Below are 26020 nucleotides of genomic sequence, written 5' to 3'. Positions count from 1 at the left end.
CTGTGTCTGGAATAGCCAAGATGCTCCTTCACTCATTTGTCTGGTTTAGTAAATATCAAATGAAAGGTACTAACTAAATATATAAAAGTACTATTAAAGTACTTATTAAATTAAAAGCAGACCTACCACTTGATCCAGCAATCCCATTTCTGGTTATATAGCCAAAGAAAATGAAAGCAGGGTCTCAAAGAGGTATTTGCACTCCCATGTTCATTGTAGCATATGCACAATAGCCAAGATAATGGAAACAACTTAGTGTCCATCAACAGATGAATGGATAAAGAAGATATGGTGTGTATATACAATGAAGTATTGTTTAACCCTGAGAAAAAAGGAACTGCTACCTTTTGTGACAACATGGATGGACCTTGAGAGTGTTATAACACTAAGTGAAATAAGTCACACAGAAAGACAAATACTGTATAATATCACTTGTGCTGTATGTGGAATCTAAATAAGTTGAACTCTGAAACAGTAGAGTGAAGGTTACAAGGGGTTGGGTGGAAGGGTAAATGGGAAGACGTTCGTTAAAGTGTACAAACTTCTAGTTATAAAAAGATGAATAAATTCTGGGGATATAATATGTAGCATGGTGATTATAGTTAACTGTATTGTATTATATGCTTGAAAGTTGCTAAAAGCAAATCTTAAATGTCCTCACCACAAAAAAGAAATGGTAATTGTGTGATATGATGGAAGTATTAGCAAAAGCTACGGCAATATATAAATCATTTTGCAATATATAAATATATTAAATCAATACCTTAAGATTGTATACTTTAAACTTCACAATGTTATCTATCAATTATATCTGATTAATTTCAGAAAAAATAAAGTATTTGCTAAACAACAAATTAAAAAAGGAAAGAATTTGAGTGACTGGCTTTTTAAGTATCACAAGTCAGGATTTTGGAAAAAAAAATGAGCCATGGGTTAAACTTGGATCATAAGCAAAAGTTGTGTTATGAAATGTAGTCTTATATTTTATTCAGTTGCCTTCGTACATAACTCATTACTTATTTTCCTTTTCCCCATATTTTCCACAAGGTATTTGAAGCAGTAATAGCTTGGGTAAACCATGACAAGGATGTAAGGCAAGAATTTATGGCTCGGCTGATGGAACATGTACGGTTACCTTTGCTCCCTCGGGAATATTTAGTTCAGGTAAAAGCATTTGCAAAACACATGAATACACGTGGCACCATGTCACTGGGCTGACTGCATGTAGATCCCTGTTACAAAATGGTGCGAGTGGGGCGAAGGACAGAGGGCAGTCAGGGCACATGCAGTCCTTGGTATGCTCTCTCTCAGGCCATCCCCATTCTTGTCCATTTGTTTGCCCTCTCTCTAAGTGGGTAAGCAAGTACTAGAGCTTATCCAGGTGGTGTTTGTGGGCATTTACTTACATATGTAAATAAACATCTATGGCTCTGCCCTGCTGCTCTGCATCTTGTTTGCTTTCCTTTGATAGCTTCTTCTAATTGCTGTGCAGAAATGGAATTCGACACTCTATACCAGGGGTGGGCAAACTTTTTGACTCGAGGTACACAATGGGTTCTTAAACTGGACCGGAGGGCCGGAACAAAAGCATGGATGGAGTGTTTGTGTGAACTAATATAAATTCAAAGTAAACATCATTATATAAAAGGGTACGGTCTTTTTTTTTTTTTTAGTTTTATTCATTTCAAACGGGCCAGATCCGGCCCGCGGGCTGTAGTTTGCCCACCACTGCTCTATACCGATACTGTTAAATTCTACTTTGTAATTTCACAGTGGCGTGCCTTTGATTTCTATCTTTATTTCTAAGCTGAGAAAAACCAGGTTATTTGAAATAAATAGGTATAAATGGGTCTTTAGTAGTCTCTAAACAAATTTTAAGTTTACTTCTTTATTGTTGGCATCCTACTAGGTACATTTCCACGTTTTTATAATTGAACCCATCTGAAGAAGCATTTTTTTTTCATTAAGAGATGAGATTTGAGCATTTTAGGGTTTCTTAGAGCCTCATTATTTTTTGTGATCTGTGAAATCATTGGTACTCTGCTGTTAAGAAAATGAACAGAAAAAACCTGTTCTGCATTTGAGGCCAGGGATAACAAGAACAAGACTTACTTGTGGTGTAGGCCCATTGTTATAAAGTATTTTGAATATCTTTTCTGACTATCTGCCGTCTTGAGTTTGAAAAAGGTTGTCTTTAATTTATTAATATTGCCTGCCCCTCCTGAAGGACTCATCTAAATTATTTTTTCTTGTTTTTGGTACTATGTGGCTTGATGTTTAAAGATAAGAAATAGGTGGATATAACATCATCTGAAGATTATTCTATAGCTGATACTGACACATAATTTTCATTATAGTTCTTTATTACTTATATATGTTTTTCTCTGCAGACCAGATACTTGAGCAATTTTTGGCTTCATTTATTTCTCTCGGTGATATTCTAACTGTAACTTTTAGACTGAATTAGAGAGGATAGTTACTTCCTTTTTTCCTCTTCTTTACTATTGTTTCTTTGGCAGTTTTATTATGAAATAGCTGTCCCCTCATGGGGTTGTGTGATTTTTTCTCACAGAGGGTGGAAGAGGAAGCACTGGTCAAGAATAGCAGTGCTTGCAAAGATTACCTCATTGAAGCCATGAAGTATCATTTGCTGCCAACAGAGCAGCGTATATTAATGAAGAGTGTCCGGACCCGGCTGAGGACACCCATGAACCTTCCCAAAGTAGGATCTATTGTTTACACTTGTTATTATTTCATCTAAAAGGCTTAGTGAGGTGTTAATATTTTTACTCATCTGAATTTCCATGCTTTATTGTTTTAGTTTCCCTGCAACAGACAATGTACCTAGGAATTCATGTCTGTGTATATAATTCAACTTCTCTATTAATTTTGTCTCTGGAGGTTGGGGATTGCGGTTCATTTAATTTTTATAAGCTGCATGATGTCACTCTTCTGGAATAGACCGCAGCTGGGTTTTGTCTCTGTAGAGTTTTATTATCTCTAGTTAGAGTAGAAAGGAAAATCAGGCTAGATGGAAATTCTCTGTAAGCTACGTGGGGTGGATAATAACTGAAAACCAAGTGATTTCACAGAATTACATATTAGAAATAAAGACGATAAAACAGCTTGCTTAGTTTCATTTCCATCCTATTCTCTGTTGTATACTATTTGATGGTTCATCCACACATCATATGTTGCCATTTCAGTGTAGATTTCCCATATGATTTTCCAGATTTCCAGTGTTCATGTTTTCCTATGTGAAAGTTTCATACTCTACTTTCATATTTTAATTGAAGCCATTCGTGTTTTACTGTTTTAAATCTCCTTATGAAATAACCCATCATTTCTGTCTCTCTGGTTGTAATTCCTTCTCTCTTTGCCTCTTTTTGGTACTAGAAGACCAACACTCTTAGCACCATTTTGTGTATGGTCTAATCAGAATGATCCATGATATCATGCTTTTATTTATGTATTTATTTTTAGCTCTTGTGTGTGTTTGGGGCAATGATGAATGAAGAGATAAGAATTAATCTGTTACCCATTGTTTTCTTACCTCATTTTTAGTTATTACTCTATCCTTTCCATTAAAGTATGTCCTTTAAATTATTTCACTTTAATGTTTTGTTTAGTGTTTTTTTCAAGTTTTTATTTTTGGAATCTACATTTTTAATTGCTTCAAATTTATATCAGTATGGTATTGTTTTTTCTGTTTTCCCAGTGTTAACAACAGTTCTCAATTTAGAAGTAACAGCATATTTTGCCAGTGTGCTATTTACTTTTTCTATATCATTAGTAAATATTTTAATTTAGAATGGATCTAACACTCTGCTTGGTGACACCTCATTAGAAATAGCCACTCACTGACATAGTCCATTTATAGAACATTTCAGTCCATATGATTATGTTTATTATCTAAGCCAAAAAGAAGTGATTTGGCATATAATGTCTGATGAGATTCAGGGTGAAATAGATTCTAATTTGGCATGATTTTTTTAAACATCTCTCTGTGTGTTATTCATCATTTTGTTGGAACCTAGAAGTTTGAATGCTTTTCTCAAAATATTCTAAATTTTACTGACAATTATTATCACTTTAAAGGTATTTACAAGGCATTCACTTCCTACCATTTTGAAAATTGGTATTTGCCTTTTTTAAATTTTCTGATCTCTCCTCAGTTCTCCAAGATTTTTCAAAAATAATTGTAAGTGGCTCAGTAAGTACATTAGCTAGTTCCCTTAACACCTTAGTATGCATGCCATCTGGGTCTGCTGATTTAATAAATGTTTACATTTTCCAAATACCCTTTTACCTGCTTTTATAATTAGCCATCTATAAGTCTTCATTACTTCATATTTGTCCATATTAGTTGTCAGTTTTTGCTCTTAAAAAATAGATTTATAGATTTATAAAAAGTATTCATAGTGTTGGCTCATTTAAATGACCTTTTTTTTTTAAAAAAAATGCTAGCCTTTTCAGCTTCCTTCTAAATCGTTTGCTTTATCTTTAATACTTTTTAAACAGTTCATCTTTGTAGAAGATCTCTTCTTAACTTGTATATTCTCTCTAATGGAATCTTTAGCTTATCTATCATTAGCTGTGCTGCAGAGATTTTGGGGGTGAAAACTAATTCTTTTTTAAATTCTGAAATAAACATGTCACTTTTGAAAACTTCTAAAGTTTTTGGCAAAATCCCATCATGTATTTTATTTTCTCCTTTGTAGAGTGGTGATCATCTGTTAAGTTGACATTGTTTCTGAGCTTCTCTAGTTGTAGCTTTGGAGTGGCCCTTCCAGTATTATACCTTTGGATTTCTCAGTTCTTAGCTTTTATTTTGTGGTGGTTATGCTGATCAATGGAGGTTCTCTTTTATTCTGCTTCTCAGGGTGGCTAGGGAGGAGGAGCAGCAGCAGTGGCAGAAAGCAGAGAGCTACACTATTGCTCTGACTTTGTACTTGCATGATCTGTCTCAAAATTTATTTACCTACACATATTTTTGAAAAGGTGCTTGTGTTAGATGCTCTTTCAACAGCACTATTTATCATTATAGAGAGGTTATATCCAAGATGAATTCTAAGTACGTAGGTAAAAATGAAACAAAGATTGATTTCTTATGCTTACATATTTCATAGTAATGATAAGTCAGATCAGACCAACTGTGGCATTAGTGCTGAGGAAAGTTTGCAACATTTTGATATCTCTACCACAACAATGACTTAGTACTTTTATATTAGGCTCTGATTCCATGTTCTCATGCTAATTTTCATGGATGATTTTTTTAAATATATGAAACATTAGGTTTGCATCTTCAGTAAACAGTATTGGGATTGGATAAGGCACTCTTGGGTTTGGGCATTATAATGAAGAACCATATATGTTTTGCTACTGGACTTCATTGTTAGCTTTTTCTCTTTGGAATCTGTATTTTTACAAATGCTATAATATTATTTCTGCATATATTTTTTATGTTTTACTCAATATTTATTGAGATTTGCAATTGGAAAATTATGGAACTTGATTTTTTTTTTAGGGGACAGGTTTTTAAACTAATATTTGCTAGGTGAAGAAAATAAAAGAATAAAGTTCAATTGGCCTACATTCAGGATAGTCACTTGAATATGTTTAACTCCCTACCCCTTGCTTTCCTTAAGTATGTCACATTTAGTTTCTCCATACAAACAGGTCTTCCCAAATCTCTATTCCTTTAAATTAGCATAAGTAGTTTGGTGTTTTTCAAATGAGATCAGGTATTTTTTGCAAATAACTGGGGTGTCAAAGTCATGAGTACCTATTTTGATGGTAGTAGCGCAGTGGTTTTTCGAAGTTTCTTGATTTCATGCAACTATCCCTGCTGTCTTGTCTTCCCTTTAAACATTTTTCCTTGTCTCTGTTATCTCTGATTTCTGAAGTCCCAAAACCTCACCTCAGTTTTCTTCTCTTGGGTGAGTGAAGGACAGATATTACTACCATTCTCTGTACTCAGTAGCACATTTTCCCTTCCTCATTTTGATGTTGCAAAACTGAACTATTACATGGAAATTATGAGCTTCAAAGCTTAAGAATCAAGAAATAGAATCAGTATTGTTTCTTAAGGATTATTTTGAAAAGTATTCCCTTCAGAATTTTTTTTTTTTTGGTTAATTTTTATCAGAGATGTTTAACCAAGTCTCTGTCAACGATTGTCTAACCTCCAAGCAGGGTTTAGAAGTTTAAACACAAATCTTTTATAAATCGCTACATACAGGGTTCATCTTACTGTTGTATTTTACTTCTGATTTTTTCCCTTTGGTGATTGGATAGGGGGGTAAGGCAGGTTTTCTTTGTCAATTCTTTTGTCTTCTTTTTAAAACCTTGAAAATTCTTTCTACTCTCCAGTTAATAAATTACTAAATAGGCTTCTTTTTGGAAACGGGATTTACTCTGATTCAGGAATGATGTTTTCTGTGTGTGCATCTTTCTATAGTTCTGAGTTCAGGTAGGTCATGGCTCAGTCAAGGTTGCAGACCTCTCTTTTTTGTATGTGTGACTCATTCCATCTTTTGTTTGTTTGACTTTCTGGTTTCTTTTGAACATCTGTTTTTTCTATCATCACCTCATCTTTCCCCCAAGGTCCTTTGCCATTCTTTATGGTATTTTATACACAACATCCTTAACTTTTATGTTCTTCTGATTTGAAGGCTGTGTTTTCAGTGTTGCTGAAGTGCCTGCTTGTACTTCAGTAAAGGACAAACACAGTGACTACTAAATTCCATCTATCTCACAAGGTTCCTCCCAGATGTTTTCACTAAATTATGGCAGTGTTCCATTTTCTGAGCAGCAGTAGCAGCTAATGCCTATAGTAATTTTATTCTCATACATAATTGTATATTGTTCTTGAGTTACCTTATGTGTCTTGTCTCCCATAAGCTCTTGGTAGGTAGAGTCCATGTCTTCTATTTCTTGTGTATACTACCTAGCACAGTTTGGACAACTGCAGATGATAGATACTTAGTAAATAGTTGTTGAACTGAGTTAATTTGAAGAAATGTATAGACCTCATTTATTCTTAGCACTAGATTATTGTGCATTCATTCATTCATTATGATTTCTAGTATCTCCTTTATCTGTCCTATTGGTTTATTTGGGGGGCATCAAGGGAGGTCTCTTGACTTGACACCCCAGGAATCTGTGCTCTCTTGTGAACTCCATCCAATTCAACTTCTCTTTTCCAATAGTTCCCCCTCCCCCTTTTCCATCTTTCTTTTAATACCTGATTGTCTTTGTCACCTCACCTACCCACTAACATACATTTCACTACTGTGTGCTCTCCTAGATTGTGGAGGTCTAATCCCTGATTGTGACAAGGCCAGGATCTGGTTTATAGCAAGCCCTATGACATATTGCAGCCTTGCCAGTGCTGACTGCCTGCTGTTTTTTGGCTTAAATACCGCTTTTGCTTGAAGGATCAGAAACTTATTTTAGTTTCTGAAATCCTTATTTTTGACTAAATGTGCTAAGGAATAGAATTGTAGTTCTAACGTGTGCCCCTTTGTTGATGTTTATTAAATGTTGATTAGGTGGGTGTTATCCCCCAGCTCACCCTCCCATCTTCATCCTAACACTCTCCACATCAGTGTCTTTGTAAGACTTTTTAAATCCCGGAATGTGCAATGGTGGTTTGTTCAAAGTGCTTACATTTCTGCCCTTCCAGTTGATGGTGGTGGTTGGGGGCCAGGCACCAAAGGCTATCAGAAGTGTGGAATGCTACGACTTTAAAGAAGAACGGTGGCACCAAGTAGCAGAATTGCCTTCCAGGAGATGCCGGGCAGGTAAGCAGTTTCCTACTGCTCGGTCATTGGGAGCTTCTTGCTCAGGCCTTGTTTTATTAATTAGAAGAATCTTTATTAGAAAAGCTTTGATAAAGTGGCTATATGGTTAAACAGTGATTCAGAAGACTCGTACAACTCATTGACGTGAATAGCTGCTCTGCCTGTATCTTTACAAATCTTTCTGATTCTGTAGTATAAGGTGTAGTAGCTAGCAATTTGCTGGGTTTTTTGTTGTTGTTTGAAAATTTACTAGTTTATCCACTTTTTGAAGCTTAAGAATTTACAAGTTGTTTGTAATGGTTCTTACTGTTTCAGAATCACATGATCACATATAATCTACTTCAGGTCCTGGAGAAATTTTTAAATGGCTGGGAATTTTCTTAATGACTTTTGTTGACATGTTGAGAAAGAATCTTTAGGTTGGGACCTTTAGTTCTAGGAGATTCCCAACTTAGCTATAAGCCACAGTTGCCTTCTTCCCAGCATCCATTTTATAAACATTTGTTAAAATAGACCTTATTTAACAAAACTGTAATCAGAAAAGGCAGTTGCAAACTCTAAGGAGTCTTCCTGAGGCTCAAATTTCAATCCCTTATTCATAGCTCCCATAGCAAAATGAATTCTAAGTGTAATGGAACATTTCTCTTATGGTAGTACTTTAACAATACGTCTTGGAGGTTGCTACATATCAGCATAGAGTTACCACATTCTTTAAGAACTGTCTAATATTTTTTGGGAGGGTATTTGGATGTAGTACAAATTTTACTGTGTTTTAATTGAACATTAAGTTTGTTTTTAATATTATGTTATAAACAATGATAAAATGAGTTTCTTATACATACATCATTGTGTACAAATGCTAATATATTAGAGCAAGATAAAACTCTAGAACTGGAATTAAAAAGTATCCTAAGATGATACACCAATTATTATACTAACAGTAAAATATGAAGATACCAGTCTCCTTACATTCCCAACAACACCTTGTCATGAATATTTTGAGCTTCACCAATCTGGTAGGTGAAAAATGTGACCTCATTTTTCTTTGTACTTCTTTTATTATGAGGAAAGTTAAACATCTTTCTGAATTGTCAGCTCATGATTTTTGTCATTTTTTTATTATATTGTTTTATTGATTTGACAGATATATTTCTATGTTAAGGAACATAGCCTTTTTGTTTATCATATATGCTCTGGATGTTTATTTGTATTAACCTTTTTTCTTTTGACTTGTTATTTTTACCACATAAAATTTTTTATCATTTTATGGAGTCCTGTACATCAGAGTTTTGTCCTAGTATTTAAGAATTTGTTTCTTGTGTAAAAATACCTTACTTTAAAGTTATACGTGTATGTGTATTTGTGTGTGTGTTTATACATACATGTTTTTAAAAATACTTTTTGTGTTGAAATAATTTTACACTTACAGAAGAGTTGTAAAGATAGTACAGTGGGATCTGGTATACTCTTTCCCTATCTTATGTAACTGTGAAACAATTACAAAACCAAGAAATCAGTTTTGGTACATTACTGTTAACTAAACTATAGACTTAATTCATATTTAACAGTTCTTCCATTAATGTTCATAGTGTTTCAGGGTTTCACATTGCATGTTGTTGTCATATATATTTTTTTTAGTCTCTTCTTCTATGTCACATTTCCTTAGTCTTTCCTTGTTTTTCATTCCCTTGATTCTTTTGAAGATATTTTGAAGAATGTCTCTTGCATCGAGGGGAGAGTATTATACTAAGCAAAATAAGCCAGTCAGAGAAGGAATAGTAATAGGACTTGTGTCTTTTATGTCTTCAGGAGATTTTTTTTTTTTAATATATTTTATTGATTTTTTACAGAGAGGAAGGGAAAGAGATAGAGAGTTAGAAACATCGATGAGAGAGAAACATCAATTCAGCTGCCTCTTGCACACTCCCTACTGGGGATGTGCCCACAACCAAGGTACATGCCCTTGACCGGAATCGAACCTGGGACCCTTCAGTCCGCAGGCCGACGCTCTATCCACTGAGCCAAACCAGTCAGGGCCTTCAGGAGATTTTTAACATTTTCTTCATATGGTTTCTGTTTGTTCCCTGACAGATTTATTCTTATATATATTTTATCTTTTTAAAATTTTTTAAAATTGATTTCAGAGAGGAAGGGAAAGAGAGAGTTAGAAACATCAATGATGAGAGAGAATCATTGATTGGCTGCCTCCTGCACACCCCCTACTGGGAGGGAATCAAGCCCACAACCCAGGCATATGCCCTTGGCCGGAATCAAACTTGGGACCCTTTAGTCTGCAGGTCGATGCTCTATCCACTGAGCCAAACCGGCTAGGGCTATGTATTTTATCTTTATTGTTACTGTTAGATATGGCATCTTCCATGATATTTATAATTGGTTTCTTAATTCACATCTTATTCCTGGTTTCAGGAATCAGTTTGTTTTTCATTGCACCATAAGTCATTGAACTGGACCCATTCCAAAGTGTACTGTTCATGAGTAAATTTCACCCTAATTATGTCATCAGGCCCACACCTCTTTCACGTTAGATCTGATGCCCTTTAACTATAATCTTGACCAGACTACTCCCTGGGAGCTTCAGTTCCCTGTAACTTTGGAGAAACTAGTTCTTCTAGTTCAAACAACTCTCCACCCAGAATGTTTAGGGGGGGGGGGGGGGGGGTGTGAATTTCACATCATAGATTGATTCATTTATTTATTTTTCCTTGTCACTTGCTAAGCATACCATACTGTCACTAAGATATGATAGATTTTTATTTTGTTTTGTTTGTAGAGAAAATAAAATATTTCAGTGGCCCAGATTCACAGTGAACATTCCCTGGTGTTACTTATGATTTTGGATATAAAACATTTTTGTGCTGAAATATGCTGCTTGCTTTGTCACTGCTGACTAGTCCCCAGGCTCTCGCAGGAGCTCTTCCGCATTTCTTGCTATCGGGGGTGCTCAGGAAGTCTAGTGGCTATCCTTAATCATTTGCTAGTTCTCTGCCTACCTAAATCATGCGTTGCCCACAGCTCCCCTCAGACACTCCCGATTTACCTGAAAATGGCCTGAGTATTCATTTCCAGATTGAACCAGGGACTGAAAAGTCATTTCTTTCCCTGACAGGGAGCTGTCAATACGCAGCTTTATTTGAATTTTGAAGTCTTTTTTTTTTTTCCTTTATTGATTAAGGTATTACATATGTGTCCTTATCCCCACATTGCGCCCCCCCCCCCCCACTCGTGCCCTCACCCCCCTGGTGTCTGTGTCCATTGGTTAGGCTTATATGCATGCATACAAGTCTTTTGGTTGATCTCTCCCCCTTAGCCCTACACTGCCCTGCCTTCCCTCTGAGGTTTAAGGGTCTGATCAATGCTTCTCTGTCTCTAGATCTGTTTTTGTTCATCAGTTTATGTTGCTCATTATATTCCACAAATGAGTGAGATCATGTGATATTTATCTTTCACTGACCGGCTTATTTCGCTTAGCATAATGCTCTCTAGTTCCATCCATGCTGTTGCAAATGGTAAGAATTCCTTCTTTTTTACCATAAGCATGGTATTCCATTGTGTAGATGTACCACAGTTTTGTTTTGTTTTCTTTTTTATAATTTTTTTATTGTTTAAAGTTTTATATAAGTCTCCTTTTCCCCCAATTGACCCCCTTCCCCAGCCATTCCCACCCTTGGCAAGCCTCCACCACCCCAGAGTCTGTGTCCATTGGTTATGCCAATATGCATGCGTACAAGTCTTTTGGTTGCTTTCTAAACCCCCCCCCCCCCCCCTGCCATTTGTCTCTGGATCTATTCTTGTTCATCAATTTATGTTGATCATTATATACTACATATGCGTGAGATCATGTGATATTTATCTTTCTCTGACTAGGTTATTTCACTTAGCATAATGCTCTCCAGTTCCATCCATGCTGTTGCAAATGGTAAAAGTTTCTTCTTTTTTATAGTGGCATAGTATTCCATTGTGTAGATGTACCACAGTTTTCTAATCCATCCATCTACTGATGGGCACTTAGGCTGTTTCCAGATCTTAGCTATGGTGAATTGTGCTGCTATGAACATAGGGGTGCATATATCCTTTCTGATTGGTGTTTCTGGTTTCTTGGAGTATATTCCTAGAAGTGGGATTACTGGGTCAAATGGGAGTTCCATTTTTAACTTTTTGAGGAAACTCCATACTGTCTTCCACAGTAGCTGAACCAGTTTGCATTCCCACCAGCAATGCAGGAGGATTCCTTTTTCTCCACACCCTTGCCAGCACTTGTCATTTGTTGATTTGTTGATGATAGCCATTCTGACAGGTGTGAGATGGTATCTCATTGTTGTTTTGATTTGCATCTCTCGGATGATTAGTGACTTAGAGCATGTTTTCATATGTCTCTGGGCCTTCCTTATGTCCTCTTTCAAAAAGTATCTATTTAGGTCCATTGCCCATTTTTTTGATTGGGTTGTTAATCTTCCTTTTGTTAAGTTGTATTAGTTCCCTGTAAATGTTGGAGATTAAACCCTTATCGGTGATAACATTGGCAAATAGGTTCTCCCATGCAGTGGGCTTTCTTGTTATTTTGTTGATGGTTTCTTTTGCTGTGCAGAAGCTTTTTATTTTGATGTAGTCCCATTTATTTTCTCTTTAGTTTCCATTGTCCTAAGAGCTGTATCGGTGAAGATACTGCTTTGGTATATGTCTGAGATTTTGCTGCCTGTGGATTCCTCTAATATTTTTATGATTTAAGTCCTTTATCCATTCTATTTTTGTGTATGGCATAAGTTGGTGGTCTAGTTTCATTTTTTTGCATGTATCTGTCCAATATTCCCAGCACCATTTATTGAAGAGACTGTCTTGACTCCGTTGTATGTTCTTGCCTCCTTTGTCAAATATTAATTGAGCATAATGGCTTGGGTCGTTTTCTGGGTTCTCTATTCTATTCCATTGGTCTATATGTCTGTTCTTATGCCAGTACCAGGCAGTTTTGAGAACAGTGGCTTTGTAATACAGCTTGATATCTGGTATTGAGATCCCTCCTACTTTGTTCTTCTTTCTCAGGATTGCTGCAGCTATTTGGGGTCTTTTTTTTATTCCAGGTGAATTTTTGGAGAGTTCGTTCTAGATCTGTGAAGTAGGCCGTTGGTATTTTAATGGGGAGTGCACTGAATCTATAGTTTGCTTTGGATAGTATGGACATTTTAATGATGTTAATTCTCCAATCCATGAAGACGGTATGTTCTTCCATTTGTTTATGTCTTCCTCTCTCTCCTTTTTCAGTGTTCTATAGTTTTCCAAGTACTGGTCTTTTACCTCCTTAGTTAAGTTTATTCCTAGGTATCTTAATTTTTTTTTTTTGGTGCGATGGTAAATGGGATTGTTTTTTCAGTCTCTCTCTCTGTAAGTTCACTTTTGGTATATAGAAATGCCATAGTGTTAATTTTGTATCCTGCTACATTGCCGAATTAATTTATTAAGTCTAATAATTTTTTGATGGAGTCTTTAGGGTTTTCTATGTACAGTATCAGGTCATCTGCGAATAATTCAGTTTTACGTCTTTTCCAATTTGGATACCTTTTATTTCTTTTTCTTGTCTAATTGCTATGGCTAGCACTTTCAGTACTATATCGAACAGGAGTGGTGAGAGTGGGCATCCCTGTCTCATTCCTGTTCTTAGGGAAAATGGTTTTAGTTTTTGCCCATCGAGTATGATGTTGGCTGTAGGTTTGTCATATAAGGCTTTTATTATGTTGAGGTATGATCCCTCTATTCCCATTTTGCTGAGGGTTTTTATCAAGAAAGGGTGTTGGATTTCGTCAAATGCTTTTTCTGCATCAATTGATTATGACTATGTGATTTTTATCTCTCAATTTGTTTATGTGATGTATCATGTTTATTGATTTGCGGATATTGTACCATCCTTGCATCCCTGAGATAAATCCTACTTGGTCATGGTGTATAATCTTTCTGATGTAATGCTGGATCTGATTTGCTAGAATTTTGTTGAGGATTTTGGCATCTATGTTCATGAGTCTTGATGGCATATAAAGGACTGACATCCATGTAATTTAGGGGACTGGGGAGAAGAAGCACCAGATGGTAAGACAGTAGAGAGTAGTGGTGCACACCCTACCTGACCACATCATATGAAACACTGAGCTAGTGAAACACTTAGCACGGGTGATTCCTGTTTTCTCCGCTGGATTGAGAGAACTGGGAGGCACAGTGCCGGCTCTCAAGCTGGGCCAGCAACATAAACATTATAGAATTTAAGAACAACAAAAATTTGAATAATTTAAAGCAATGATATTGCAGGCTGTATAAGATTTATTAAACTTAAAATAGGTGTATTTGCTGTAGGGGTTCAGGAGCTTTAGGTAATCCTTCACGCACAAGTGGTTGGGGATGGCCTCATAGAGATTGTGGAACTTTCACTGGGGCTTGAACTTGAAGATCACAAAGTGAGAGGCACTTGTCAGATAAGGACAACAGCAAGAAAAAGCTCAGGAAGTGGAAAGGTGGTTGAAAACTTTAGCGATGTGGTTTCTCTGTCCAGAGATCACCTAATATCTCATTAGCCCCAGGGATCAGCATACTTTTTCTTACAGAATCAGAGAGTTTGTGGGTTATATGGTCTCTGCTACAATTACTAAAATGTCTCTATAGTGTGAAAACAGACATATACACTATATAAATGAATGGGTAGGTCTGTGTTCCAATAAAGCTTTATTTATGGATGCTGAAACTTTAATTTCATATAATTTTTTATGTGTCATAGAACATTCTTTTTTTAAAATTGTTTTTCAACCATTTAAATATGTAAAATCATTCTTAGCTCCTGGGTTCTACTGAAATAGCCTACAGGATGTAACTTACTAACTCCTGATTTAGCCCACTACAGGACAAACTGGGAGCACGTTCTGCAAATTAAGTATAGACATATAGAGTAGAAGATTCAAAATTTGAAAGTGATGGGAGAAGTACACAGGTTAGAAGAGTTGGCTCAGTTTTTAAGTCTGTAAATAAGTCTTTGAAAAAGCCTAGAGTCAAAATAGGACCTCAGCTGATGCCACTGCATTTTTAAAAAATACATTTTTATTGATTTCAGAGAGGAAGGGAGAGGGAGAGAGAGAAACATCAATGATGAGAGAGAATCATTGATCGACTGCCTCCTGCACAGCACCTACTGGGCTGATCGAGCCTGCAACCCTGGTGTGTGCTGTGACCGGGAGTTGAACCCTGACCTCCTAATTCGTAGGTCGACGCTCAACCTGCCAGGCCCATTGCATTTTAATAATCTTAGAAAGGAGGACCGTTTAGTCATTATGTAGTCTTGCTAATGAATAGCATTTCTTAGGACCTATTCAGTCAGGATTCTCTTAGGAATAACTTACTCTAATAACAGCTGTAGACATATTGAAAGCCGTCTTTAGGTAGTGGTGGTAGTGTGGTCACACAGTCATCATTAACTGCTGTATTTCTTTTGCAGGCATGGTCTACATGGCTGGGCTGGTTTTTGCTGTCGGTGGCTTTAATGGTTCCTTACGAGTCCGCACTGTGGATTCCTACGACCCCGTGAAAGATCAGTGGACCAGTGTTGCTAACATGCGAGACCGGAGAAGCACTTTGGGGGCTGCTGTATTAAATGGATTGTTATATGCTGTGGGAGGCTTTGATGGGAGTACAGGTGATTTCCGAATTTTCATTTTTTTCACATTGATGTTAGAATTAATATTGTGATCACACTTACAGAGCGAATCCTGACACAATTAGGAGATATCTGAGCATTTTAACAGGTATTATAAAGCTAAGTTTAAAAATTCTATCAAGAATTTCTTTAAGTGATATAAGAGTGGTAAGTATGTAATATTTCCTTCTATGCATTAGTATTAGTCATCTCACTAAGTTTAAAAAGCTAATAAATGTTAGTAGCTTGGGTAGGAGCCCTCTGGAAAAGAAATCATTCCTATTTATCGCTTAATCGATATGTTGACATTCCATCATTTTTCTCTTTTAATTTTAACCCAGTTTCACATACCTGAACTATTGTTCCCTAGCAACATATATATAAAAGAACAATCACTTTACATTTTTCTAGAGGAGGAAATGAAGAGCACTGTTTCATTGTAGGTTTATCATCTGTGGAAGCATATAACATAAAGTCTAATGAGTGGTTTCACGTGGCTCCCATGAACACGAGGAGAAGCAGTGTTGGCGTCGGCGTTGTTGGAGGTAGGTGCAGACTTTTCCTGCAGGTGAGCATTTTCAGGTACATGTGGCTTCTTGGTTGCTAGGAGCGGTTCTTCCAATAATCTAAACACCAGTCTCTAAATGGGCAAGCAAGTGATCATTTAAAAGGGAACGTAGTATTGTAAAATTTTAATTATCCTTTAAAAAAAAGTTAGCTTGTCTATATAGTCTATATAAGGCCCTCCCATGCCCACTCTAGCCCCTCTTACGCCCTCACACCCTCTTTCTCTCCCTCTTCTTCTTTCCTCCCTTCTCTGTCTCTTTGCATATGGAACCTATATAAAACTGTTAGCTGATATTAATGCAATTGTTTGCGAGAACAAGTCAGATGGCATATATACAAAATTCTATGTCTAGAGAAGGGCTGTTTAACGTTTAAGGGATGGGTTGCCACAATTATTTATTTCTACTTTGTCCCCCAGCGGAGTTTAAGAAAGGCTGTATTTTTGGTGTGATTTTTCCCCCTCTTGGGTAAATTTGTGGATTGCCATGCCCTCCCCACTATGGATATAATTCTTTGCAATAACTTTTTTTTCTTTAGCAGCTTATTGAAAGATAAATTACGTTATACAATTCATACATTTAAAGTGTGCAATTCAGCATGTATCCATCACAATTCATTTTAGAACATTTTTATTACCCCCAAAAGCATCCCTACCCCCCTTAACTGTCACCTTCATCCTCTCCAGCTGTCAGCAACCACTACTCTGTTTTCTGTCTCTATATAAATTTTCCATTTCTGGACATTTCACAAGATTTGGTCCTTTGTGACTGGCTCCTCTGACTTAGCACAATTTTCAAGGTTCATTTGTGCTATAGCATTTACTGGTACCTCATTTCTTTTTGTTGCCAAATAATATTTTATTGTACACTGTTACTAACTCTTGGTTTAACTTTTTTAATTTACTAAGATAACTTTGACATTTAATTTTTTTCCAGGGTGTTGTTCACTTATCAAATAGTGTTATCCAAAGATAAAAGGAGTGTACTTTCTGTTCTGTGTGTCAGATTATTTATGAAAATGTTAAATTAATATAATAATATATACTAGTACTCTGCAGATCTTCATAATATGATTTGGTAACTCTACATGTCACCATTAGGCAAATCAGTAACACTTTAAAGGGAAACTGCTACCATGGAGGAAAATATATTATCTTCTGACTTGAAAAAAAGCTCTCTCTGAATATGGCTTTCTTTGTGATCCCATGTTTAGGTTTGCTGTATGCCGTAGGGGGTTATGATGGAGCTTCACGCCAGTGTCTCAGCACCGTCGAATGCTATAATGCTGCAACAAACGAGTGGGCCTATATAGCAGAAATGAGTACCAGGCGGAGCGGAGCAGGTGAACAGGAACCTCATTTAGCAATTGAAGTCGAAAATGATGGAAAAGAGTTAAACAAGTGAAATGATTCACTGACATATCTTTATGTTTTCAGAAAATATATACTGATTCTAACAACATTGTTAAAGTGTCTTTTGAATTACACAGGTAGTGGTAGGTAGCTGCACTTAAATTTCACTTTGTAAAATTTCTAAGTGCTATATTAAAGGCTTCTTCTCTGTTTCAGTTAATTATTTACATTGTTTGGCATTTCTTTTAGTTGTTTTTTTTTTTAGTGCTCATTGAGGAACTTGCTTCATAGTCAAGGCTCTTCATATCCATTTCTTTTTCTTCTTTTTAAAAAAATATATTTTATTGATTTTTTTACAGAGAGGAAGCGAGAGGGATAGAGAGTTAGAAACATCGATGAGAGAGAAACATTGATCAGCTGCCTCCTGCACACTCCCTACTGGGTATGCGCCTGCAACCAAGGTACATGCCCTTGACCGGAATCGAACCTGGGATCCTTGAGTCCGCAGGCCGACGCTCTGTCCACTGAGCTAAACCGGTTAGGGCATCTTCATACCCGTTTCTTACAAATTTTGTACTTTAATACTTATTATGTAAAATTTCCCAGGGTTGGGAGACTAAAGAAAGAGGTTGATAATCCAGCAGTACGTGTTTATTAAGGGGTGGTTACATACAAGGTGTGTCTTGGGCTGCAGCAAGAGGACCTGGATACCCTCCCTGCCACATGGCAAGTGCTAAGGGATTATTATATAGGACAGGGCAGGATGGATAGGGTGACTGGGGCATGACCTACCCCTGGTAAGGAGAAAATGCTTTACATGTTTGCCTGGGGTGGGGCACAGACATGTTTCAAGAAGCAGCACTTTTGGGGTGTAAGGGAGGGGTCAGCAGTCCCTGAAGGAATTTACGAGAAGTAATCTTCTGACTAGAGGGTCCAACATCAGTCACCTCCGGGAACAGTCTCTCCTCAATAGTACTGGTTTGCTTTTATCATGAAAGTTGTTTTCAAAATGATTAATGGCCTCTCTTTTTAGAATAATAATTCTTATTGTGATTCTCATTTGTCCACTTTTATTTATTTCCCTTTTTTTAGGTTGTATACTTTTAATATCCACTTTAAAAGAATATCCACTTACTTTTACTATGAAGAATAATTTCAAAAATTTTAGTTACAAGTCATTTGAATAAACCCTAATATGGCCCTAACTGGTTTGGCTCAGTGGATAGAGCGTCAGCCTGCGGACTGAAAGGTCCCAGGTTCGATTCCGGTCAAGGGCATGTACCTTGGTTGCAGGCACATCCCCAGTTGGGGGTGTGCAGTAGGCGGCTGATCGATGTTTCTCTCTCATCGATGTTTCTAACTCTATCCCTCTCCCTTCCTCTCTGTAAAAAAATCAAAAAATATATATATTAAAAAAACATAATATGCTATAAATTTATTGCTCCTTTTATTCTATATTTTATAGGTGTTGGTGTGTTAAACAACTTATTGTATGCTGTAGGAGGTCATGATGGCCCTTTAGTGCGAAAAAGTGTTGAAGTGTATGATCCCACCACCAATACATGGAGACAGGTTGCAGACATGAACATGTGCAGGAGAAATGCAGGTATCTGTCTAGTTCACAATTGTAAAACTTATATGAATTGTATTTACAGTTGTAGAGTATCCCTGTGTGTTTCCATTGTTCTTTTATTGTTCTGGGTTTTCTAATGGACTAGGTCTTTAAAGGCAGAATCTTCTGTAATAATCCTACATACTGAATGCTTAGTATAGGGTCTAGAACAGCCGTGGGCAAACTACGGCCCATGGGCCGAATGCGGCCCATTTGAACTGAATAAAACTAAAAAAAAAAAAAAAAGACTGTACCCTTTTATGTAATGATGTTTACTTTGAATTTATATTAGTTCACACAAACACTCCATCCATGCTTTTGTTCCGGCCCTCCGGTCCAGTTTAAGAACCCATTGTGGCCCTCAAGTCAAAAAGTTTGCCCACCCCTGGTCTAGAACATAGCAGGTTGTTGTGACATGTCAGTTAACTTACTTTCTCCTAGTGGCTATTTTTGGTGATGAATGTAGAGACTAAATTAGAAGAAGAGCCCTCTTTATTTGACATTGAATTCACTCATTCTTTTTTTTTTTTTTTAATTCTTTATTAGTTAAGGTATTACAAATGTGTCCTCATCCCCTCCATTAAACCCCCATCCTCCTCCCCGCCCCCGAATTCACTCATCCTTACCACAAACATTTTTGAGTGCCTACCATGTATCACATACTACAAAACCCAGTTCTTAGGAAATTTAGTCTAGTTGAGTAACTATTCATACCAGATTAAAAAGCTAATATTTATCTGAATCTGGAGGGAAGCCCAAAGAAGCTAACCCTAATCTAATACAGTTCAGGATTTCTATGAAGTGGAAAAGCTAAAACAACAACAAATAATTTTAAGAAAACTGAGGTCTTCAAGATTAGGAAACTAACTCCTTGAAAAGAAAATCCATGGAAGGGAAATGGAAAATAGATTCAGGAAAGCCAGTCTTTTGGGAAATGCCATTATCTTCATGCCATTTCCCATAGTCCGAAAATATGTTCCTGATGAATCTCAAACTCACTGTATACCATTAAATGATGTTGCAAGATGCAGGCCCCACACCCTCCAAAATGCTCTTCTTTATTACTCCTTAATTTAACTGTGATTACTATGGGGAACTAAATACAGATGACTGCAAGGACTGTCAACAACAGTGAACTTGCACCTCATTCACTCATTAGTATTTGGTAATGTCCTAGAAACCTTTCTATGTCCTAGAAACCTCTCAGCTATAGATAGTCCAGACTCATGGCCCACAGATCTGGGCCATAGGTAGAATGAGTGCTTGACCTCAGTATATATTGTTAGAAAAATCAAAGTAATATGTGCACATGCCTTCCCTAGATTAGGACATATATTTGCAATTTGAACTTTCATTATTTTCCTGAAGGTTGGAATAATCTTATTATTTTCCTCTACTCATGTTGTATTTTCAAATCAAAATAAGATCATTTCTGCTAACCAGGAGAATAAAGACATACTGTGTAGAGCAATCATTGCCCTGCTCTTGCTTTTCAAATATTTGAACTACTTTAAAATGGTATGAATTTACTTGCTGTTAAGAAACTAGAGTAGTAACACAATTTAGTGTTAGTAGGGAAGATTCACTCCATTTGCACAGATTGCTAGTACACTTCTAAATGCTGTGTATGGAGTTGGCTCATTATTTTGTTAATATAAAAATCTGTAAACACCTGTTCATTATACCAGTAAAACTACCTATGGAACTACAAAGACCAGTGTGTGAGCATTCTTCTGGATTTTTTGATGCCCTTTAGTACTAGTTCAAAATGGCTCTAAATCTTGTTTAGAATTATTAAATACACTTTATAAAAATATGGAAATAAAGGTGTTTATCTTTTATCTTAGCAATTTTTTTGGGTAAAAATTTATATTAAGAAAATAGTTGTGGGGGGTAATGTGGTGATAAGGACACATATGTAATAACTTAAAGAAATTTAAAAAAATAGTTGCACAAGGATGAAAAAAGTATGCAAGAGAGACCCTTATTCATTGCAACATCATTGATAAGAGAAAAAAACCCTAAGAATAACAATATCCATTACTAAAAAATTATTTTTGATGTTCATCAAAGACAATTAATAAAATTATGGTATTATCATACATGGAGTACTAAGCAGTCACTTAAAATTATGGAGATCTATATTTATTAACTTGGGTAGATGTCCAAGGCATATTGTTTGGAGGAAATGGGTGAGTAATAAAGTAGCATGTGTATTATGAGCTACTTTGGGATTTAATACAAGTGTGTGAATATTTATGCATAGAAAACAGTTGGTAAGAGATCACAATTTCATGGTCATTATTCTAAGTGGTATAGGATTAGAGGTGATCTTTTTTTCTTTATACTTTTTTAGATGTTTTAAATTCTTGCAAAAAACAACCCATGAGTTATCTAATAATAATGAAATAAATAATATTGCTCTCCCTTTTTGAAGGAGATAAAATAGTTAACCAGTGAGTATAGTAATTAAAATTTAGAATCATTTTTATCTTCTACTAAAACATAGGGTGCCCAAAAATATGTATACATACTTTGAATGATTATAAAGTCAGTGTTTATTAACATACAGTTCATTTTCAAAATTTGAAAGAATCCACAGAAGTGAATAATATTTTTGTCAACAAACTGATGACCCTTCTGGTCCAGGCACTGCTATAATGCGAAGCAATGTTACAGCAAACATCAAGAATCATTTCTTTGGGTATTTGTATGCCCTCAAATTCATCAACTGTTGCTAGTTTTGTACCATTATCTTTTATGTATCCCCATAAAAAAGTCTAGCGGATAAATTTTATTTGTTCAAAGCTTAGTCTGGCTTCTCCCATTATTTCAATCAGTTAAACATGAAAAGGAGTGAAAATTGAGTTATCAGCTCTTAAAGTGTGTATACACCCTGTGTCCCCAAAAATTGTCTACACACTTTGTAATTATAAAGGCAGTGTTAGTACTTGAACTGCATTTCGTGTAGCATTTTAGGATGAATTTCCTTTGTTCAAAGCTTAGTCTAGCTGAAAAGAAAAAAATATCAATTGAGTCATCAGCTATTAAAGTGTATATACATGTTTTTTGGGATACCCTTTACAATTTTTCCTTAGGTTTCCCTAACAAGTTGACTTTGAGTTACTAAACTTATTTGACCTTAATTTTTTCTTTTTAATAATAAAATGTGGATTAACCTAGTTTCTAACCTATAAAGTAAGATTATTGTGAAGATTAAATAAAGTAATGCAAAAATAAAGCAGCTAGCCCTAGCCGGTTTTGCTCAGTGGATAGAGCATGGGCCTGTGGACTGAAGGGTCCCAGGTTTGATCCCCGTCAAGGGCTCATGCCTGTGTTTCGGGCTTGATCCCCAGGAGTGGGTGTGCAGGAGGCAACCAATCAGTGATTCTCATCATTGATGTTTCTATCTCTCCCTCTCCTTCCTATCTGAAATCAATAAAAATTAAAAAACAAACACAAAAACATAAAAAAGAGACAAAAGAAACAACAAATCTGAAATTTAAAAAAATAAAGCAGCTACTGCATAAATGACACAGTAGGAGCTTAGAAGTGGTATTAGACTCCCATATAAAAATAATTCCTGCCCTAACTGGTTTGGCTCAGTGGATAGAACATCGGCCTGTGGACTGAAGGGTCCCAGGTTCAATTCCAGTCAAGGGCATGTACCTTGGTTGTGGGCACATCCCCAGTGGGGGGTGTACAGGAGGCAGCTGATCAATGTTTCTCTCTCATCGATGTTTCAAACTCTCTATCCCTCTCCCTTCCTCTCTGTAAAAATTCAATAAAATATATTTTAAAAAATAAAAAATAAAAATAATTCCTTATCCACCATCTTCTTTTCTTGCCTCCTTTAAGAAAGTGTCACTGGATCACCTCACCAAATGTGTAGGGATATTCATATTCATCTAAATTTTTAAAATAATTGCTTTTTTTCTCTAATTTTTTAAAAGGCGTTTGTGCTGTCAATGGTCTGTTATATGTAGTTGGAGGGGATGATGGCTCCTGTAACTTGGCATCGGTAGAATATTATAACCCAACAACTGATAAATGGACAGTTGTGTCATCTTGTATGAGCACAGGGAGAAGTTATGCAGGTAATAATTGTTTACTTTTCTTACAGTCTTCTATTACAATATAAAAAATTACACCATTATGATTTTTACATTAAGAATGTTACAAAACAAAGTCTTTTCTCAAAGTACATTTTATTTCTTGTTCTTAAAACAATATTGGATGTGTATTTTCTGAAATAAAGCAGTGGTATTCTTTTATCATTCTACAATCGTTTGTATTTGAAATTACAAATCTTTCCATTGTGGGATCATATACTAAAACTTAACATGGCTAATATCTGTATGCAGTGGAGTGGAATTCACTATGTAGCGAGGCTTTCATTACTCAGCTACACAAGAAATTTGACCCCTACAACATCCTCCTGGCAGGGCTTGTGTGATAGGATTATAGTGAGGCTGTGAAATAATTTTTCTTACTTAGAATAGCACTGGTTAAATTTTAAAATATAATTTTGGTCCATGCTCTTAGTAAGAGAAATGGTAATTCTCTTTATTAAATATATTGAAGAGTCTTCAAAACTGTATGTTACATATTAATTACTCTGATGGTAGGAATTTATATCACTTTAAATATTAGAATGTTTCAATAACATTGTAATATTGATCCAGTTGTGGTGAAAAAAGTTTATACTAATTAACCATCACTACTGTTTATGTATCATCCAAAACAACATCTAATAGAACTATATACAATAACATGACTGAAAATTAGGAAATTTTTTGAAAGTTTCATTGAGATATAACTGACATAGAATAAATAGCATATATTTAAGCATACAATTTTATTAGCTTTGACGTATGTATATACCCATGAAACCAATATCACAGTCAAAATAATGAAAATAAGTATTAATCACCCCTGAAAGTTTCTTTGTGCCCCTTTGGGTGTTAGGTGGATTTTAGTGTTTTCTGAGTAAAATTATTTTTCCTTAATTGTAACTGCAAAGAGCAAAAGAGTAATCTGAATTAAATAGTCTGACGTTTTGGTCTATAACTAAACAAATCTCACTGCAATTTAAATTAAAATGATGGTACTTTTGATACACCATGATTTGTTCAGACCCTCTTGCTTGAGTAATAAAATAAAGAATTCAGTATTTTCTCAGATATACAGAATGCTGCCTGTAACTTCCGTTTTGTTTCTTCATTTCTTTGCTTAGGGGTCACAGTTATTGATAAACCGTTATGAGCCCGAAGGACATTTTTGGCATATTTATACATGAGAAACAGACTTCAACAAGTATTTCTGAAGTGACTTGAGAATCCAGCACTTCTCCACTTGTAGCTGCACTTTAAGTCTCCGCAGAAAATAAGATCGGCTGCCTTTAGAGGCCTCAGATTCTGAAGATTATTTTTGGTAGAAGCACCGTGTAGGCATTTTCTGCAATGAGCAGCAGCTGACTGAATTTTAATAAAACACCTGGACTGCAGTACTTACTCTTCAGTCTTTAGACAACAGTTGCTTTCATAAAGACTAGTTATCAACCTTGAACGACTGGATTATTTTGTGAAGGAAAACAAAAGAAAATGTGTTGTAAAATTAATTTTTTCTTTATTCCTTCTGAAAATCTGTATACACAGGAACTGAAAATCTTTGAACAGGTATTAAGTTCTATGTAAGTATACAAACTAGTTGAGGGATAAAACTGTTTGCTTTTATAAAATATCTTTGATTACATGAGTATAATAAATGGTGTGCATATAACTGTGTGTGTATATGCTTTCCTTTAAATATGTTTGAAAAGATGTTTGAAACTTGATTATACTATTTATAATTGGCACAGTACTTTGAATTATGCCAGTACTACATTGTAAAACAGAGTTGTATTTTTTGATATTTAACAATGCTTAATACTTTAAAATGCCACTTCTGAGGAATGAACATGGTGTGACACACTTGAATATGTGTGATGCCAAACTTTTTAAAAATAAAATGTAAAGTATGCTTATTTATTATTTCCTTCCTTTGGTTTAATCTTGGTCATGTTTTGGTGTGTATTTTTAATTTTTTTCTTAAAGTAACACTTTGGCATGATCATTACTGCAGGTCTTTGATGAATATAATGAATGTATGGAATTCAACTGAATTTGCATGGTCTTAAGAATTTTTTCCGTGTGTATAAATTTAGCTGCTATTAACAGAAGAGAGAACTTTCTGCGAGTAGCCATGTGTGTTGATCAGATACAATTTTTCTGAGGTCTTCAATTAATCTCACTTTAAAAATGACCAAAACATGTCTTTCTGGAATTACCTTTGAATAAAAGTTTGTATATTATTTGTTTTACATTGTCCTTGATTTTTATCGATTTAGTTTGATTTTAAGGAAGGTGCCTGCTTAGTTTCTCTGTTCTTTTGTAAAATTGGCATTTTCTAACTTCACAAATCAATACTTTTTGTTTGTTGCCAAAGTAACCTCTTAGGCAAGTCTGTTAAATCAGTAACTGAAGTCACTGAAAATTGTTCTCCAAGAAAAAGTTACCTCAACTATCAAGGAGAAGTCTCCCAAGGACTGGTGATATTTTAAGTTTTTATATTCCTCTGTCCCTCAAATGGGCAGGACACAAGATAAAGAACACAAATAGCATTGAACCAAAAAATCAAAGAAAAAATACCTACTCTAAAGAAACTGATTTTGATATAAAATAAAAGGAATTAAGGAAATGGGAGTTGGGGAGTGGGGTGGACAGGTGAGGTGCTGGACACAAGAGGGGCAGAGAAGGAAGGGAGAAGGACAGGAGGTGATGGGATATGGTGGCTATTCCTCAGGAGAGGAATTTAAAAGGTTCGCATGAGTTTGTTGCCACAACAGTCGGGAGGAAAGAATTATAACTGTGATATGATACCTATTTAACATAGAGTATTCACATTTAAACATAGAACCATATTTATTTTTTTAACAACAAAAATTGTATTTCTCACAATTC

At 35.7% G+C, this 26020-nt stretch overlaps 1 protein-coding gene across 1 annotated transcript in view; it reads left to right on the top strand.

The window, feature by feature from the left end:
• Window positions 1-25371, top strand: part of KLHL2 (kelch like family member 2) — a 78877-nt gene extending 53506 nt beyond the window's left edge. The window contains exons 7-15 of the mRNA XM_070415361.1: window positions 1048-1164; window positions 2573-2722; window positions 7688-7805; window positions 15292-15489; window positions 15933-16034; window positions 17269-17397; window positions 18873-19013; window positions 22973-23116; window positions 24256-25371. Of these exons, the coding sequence (XP_070271462.1) occupies window positions 1048-1164; window positions 2573-2722; window positions 7688-7805; window positions 15292-15489; window positions 15933-16034; window positions 17269-17397; window positions 18873-19013; window positions 22973-23116; window positions 24256-24284 (1128 nt within the window). The 3' untranslated portion in view covers window positions 24285-25371. The remainder of the gene's footprint in view (window positions 1-1047; window positions 1165-2572; window positions 2723-7687; window positions 7806-15291; window positions 15490-15932; window positions 16035-17268; window positions 17398-18872; window positions 19014-22972; window positions 23117-24255) is intronic.
• The last annotated feature ends 649 nt before the right edge of the window (window positions 25372-26020 follow it).

The sequence above is a fragment of the Myotis yumanensis genome, unplaced genomic scaffold (assembly GCF_028538775.1).
Source record: "Myotis yumanensis isolate MYYU_CA2020_CCGP unplaced genomic scaffold, mMyoYum1.0.hap1 SCAF_5, whole genome shotgun sequence".
In the NCBI taxonomy this organism is placed as follows: domain Eukaryota; kingdom Metazoa; phylum Chordata; class Mammalia; order Chiroptera; family Vespertilionidae; genus Myotis; species Myotis yumanensis.
The sequence above is the reverse complement of the archived record's forward strand: the minus strand, read 5'-3'. Positions and strand labels throughout refer to the sequence as shown.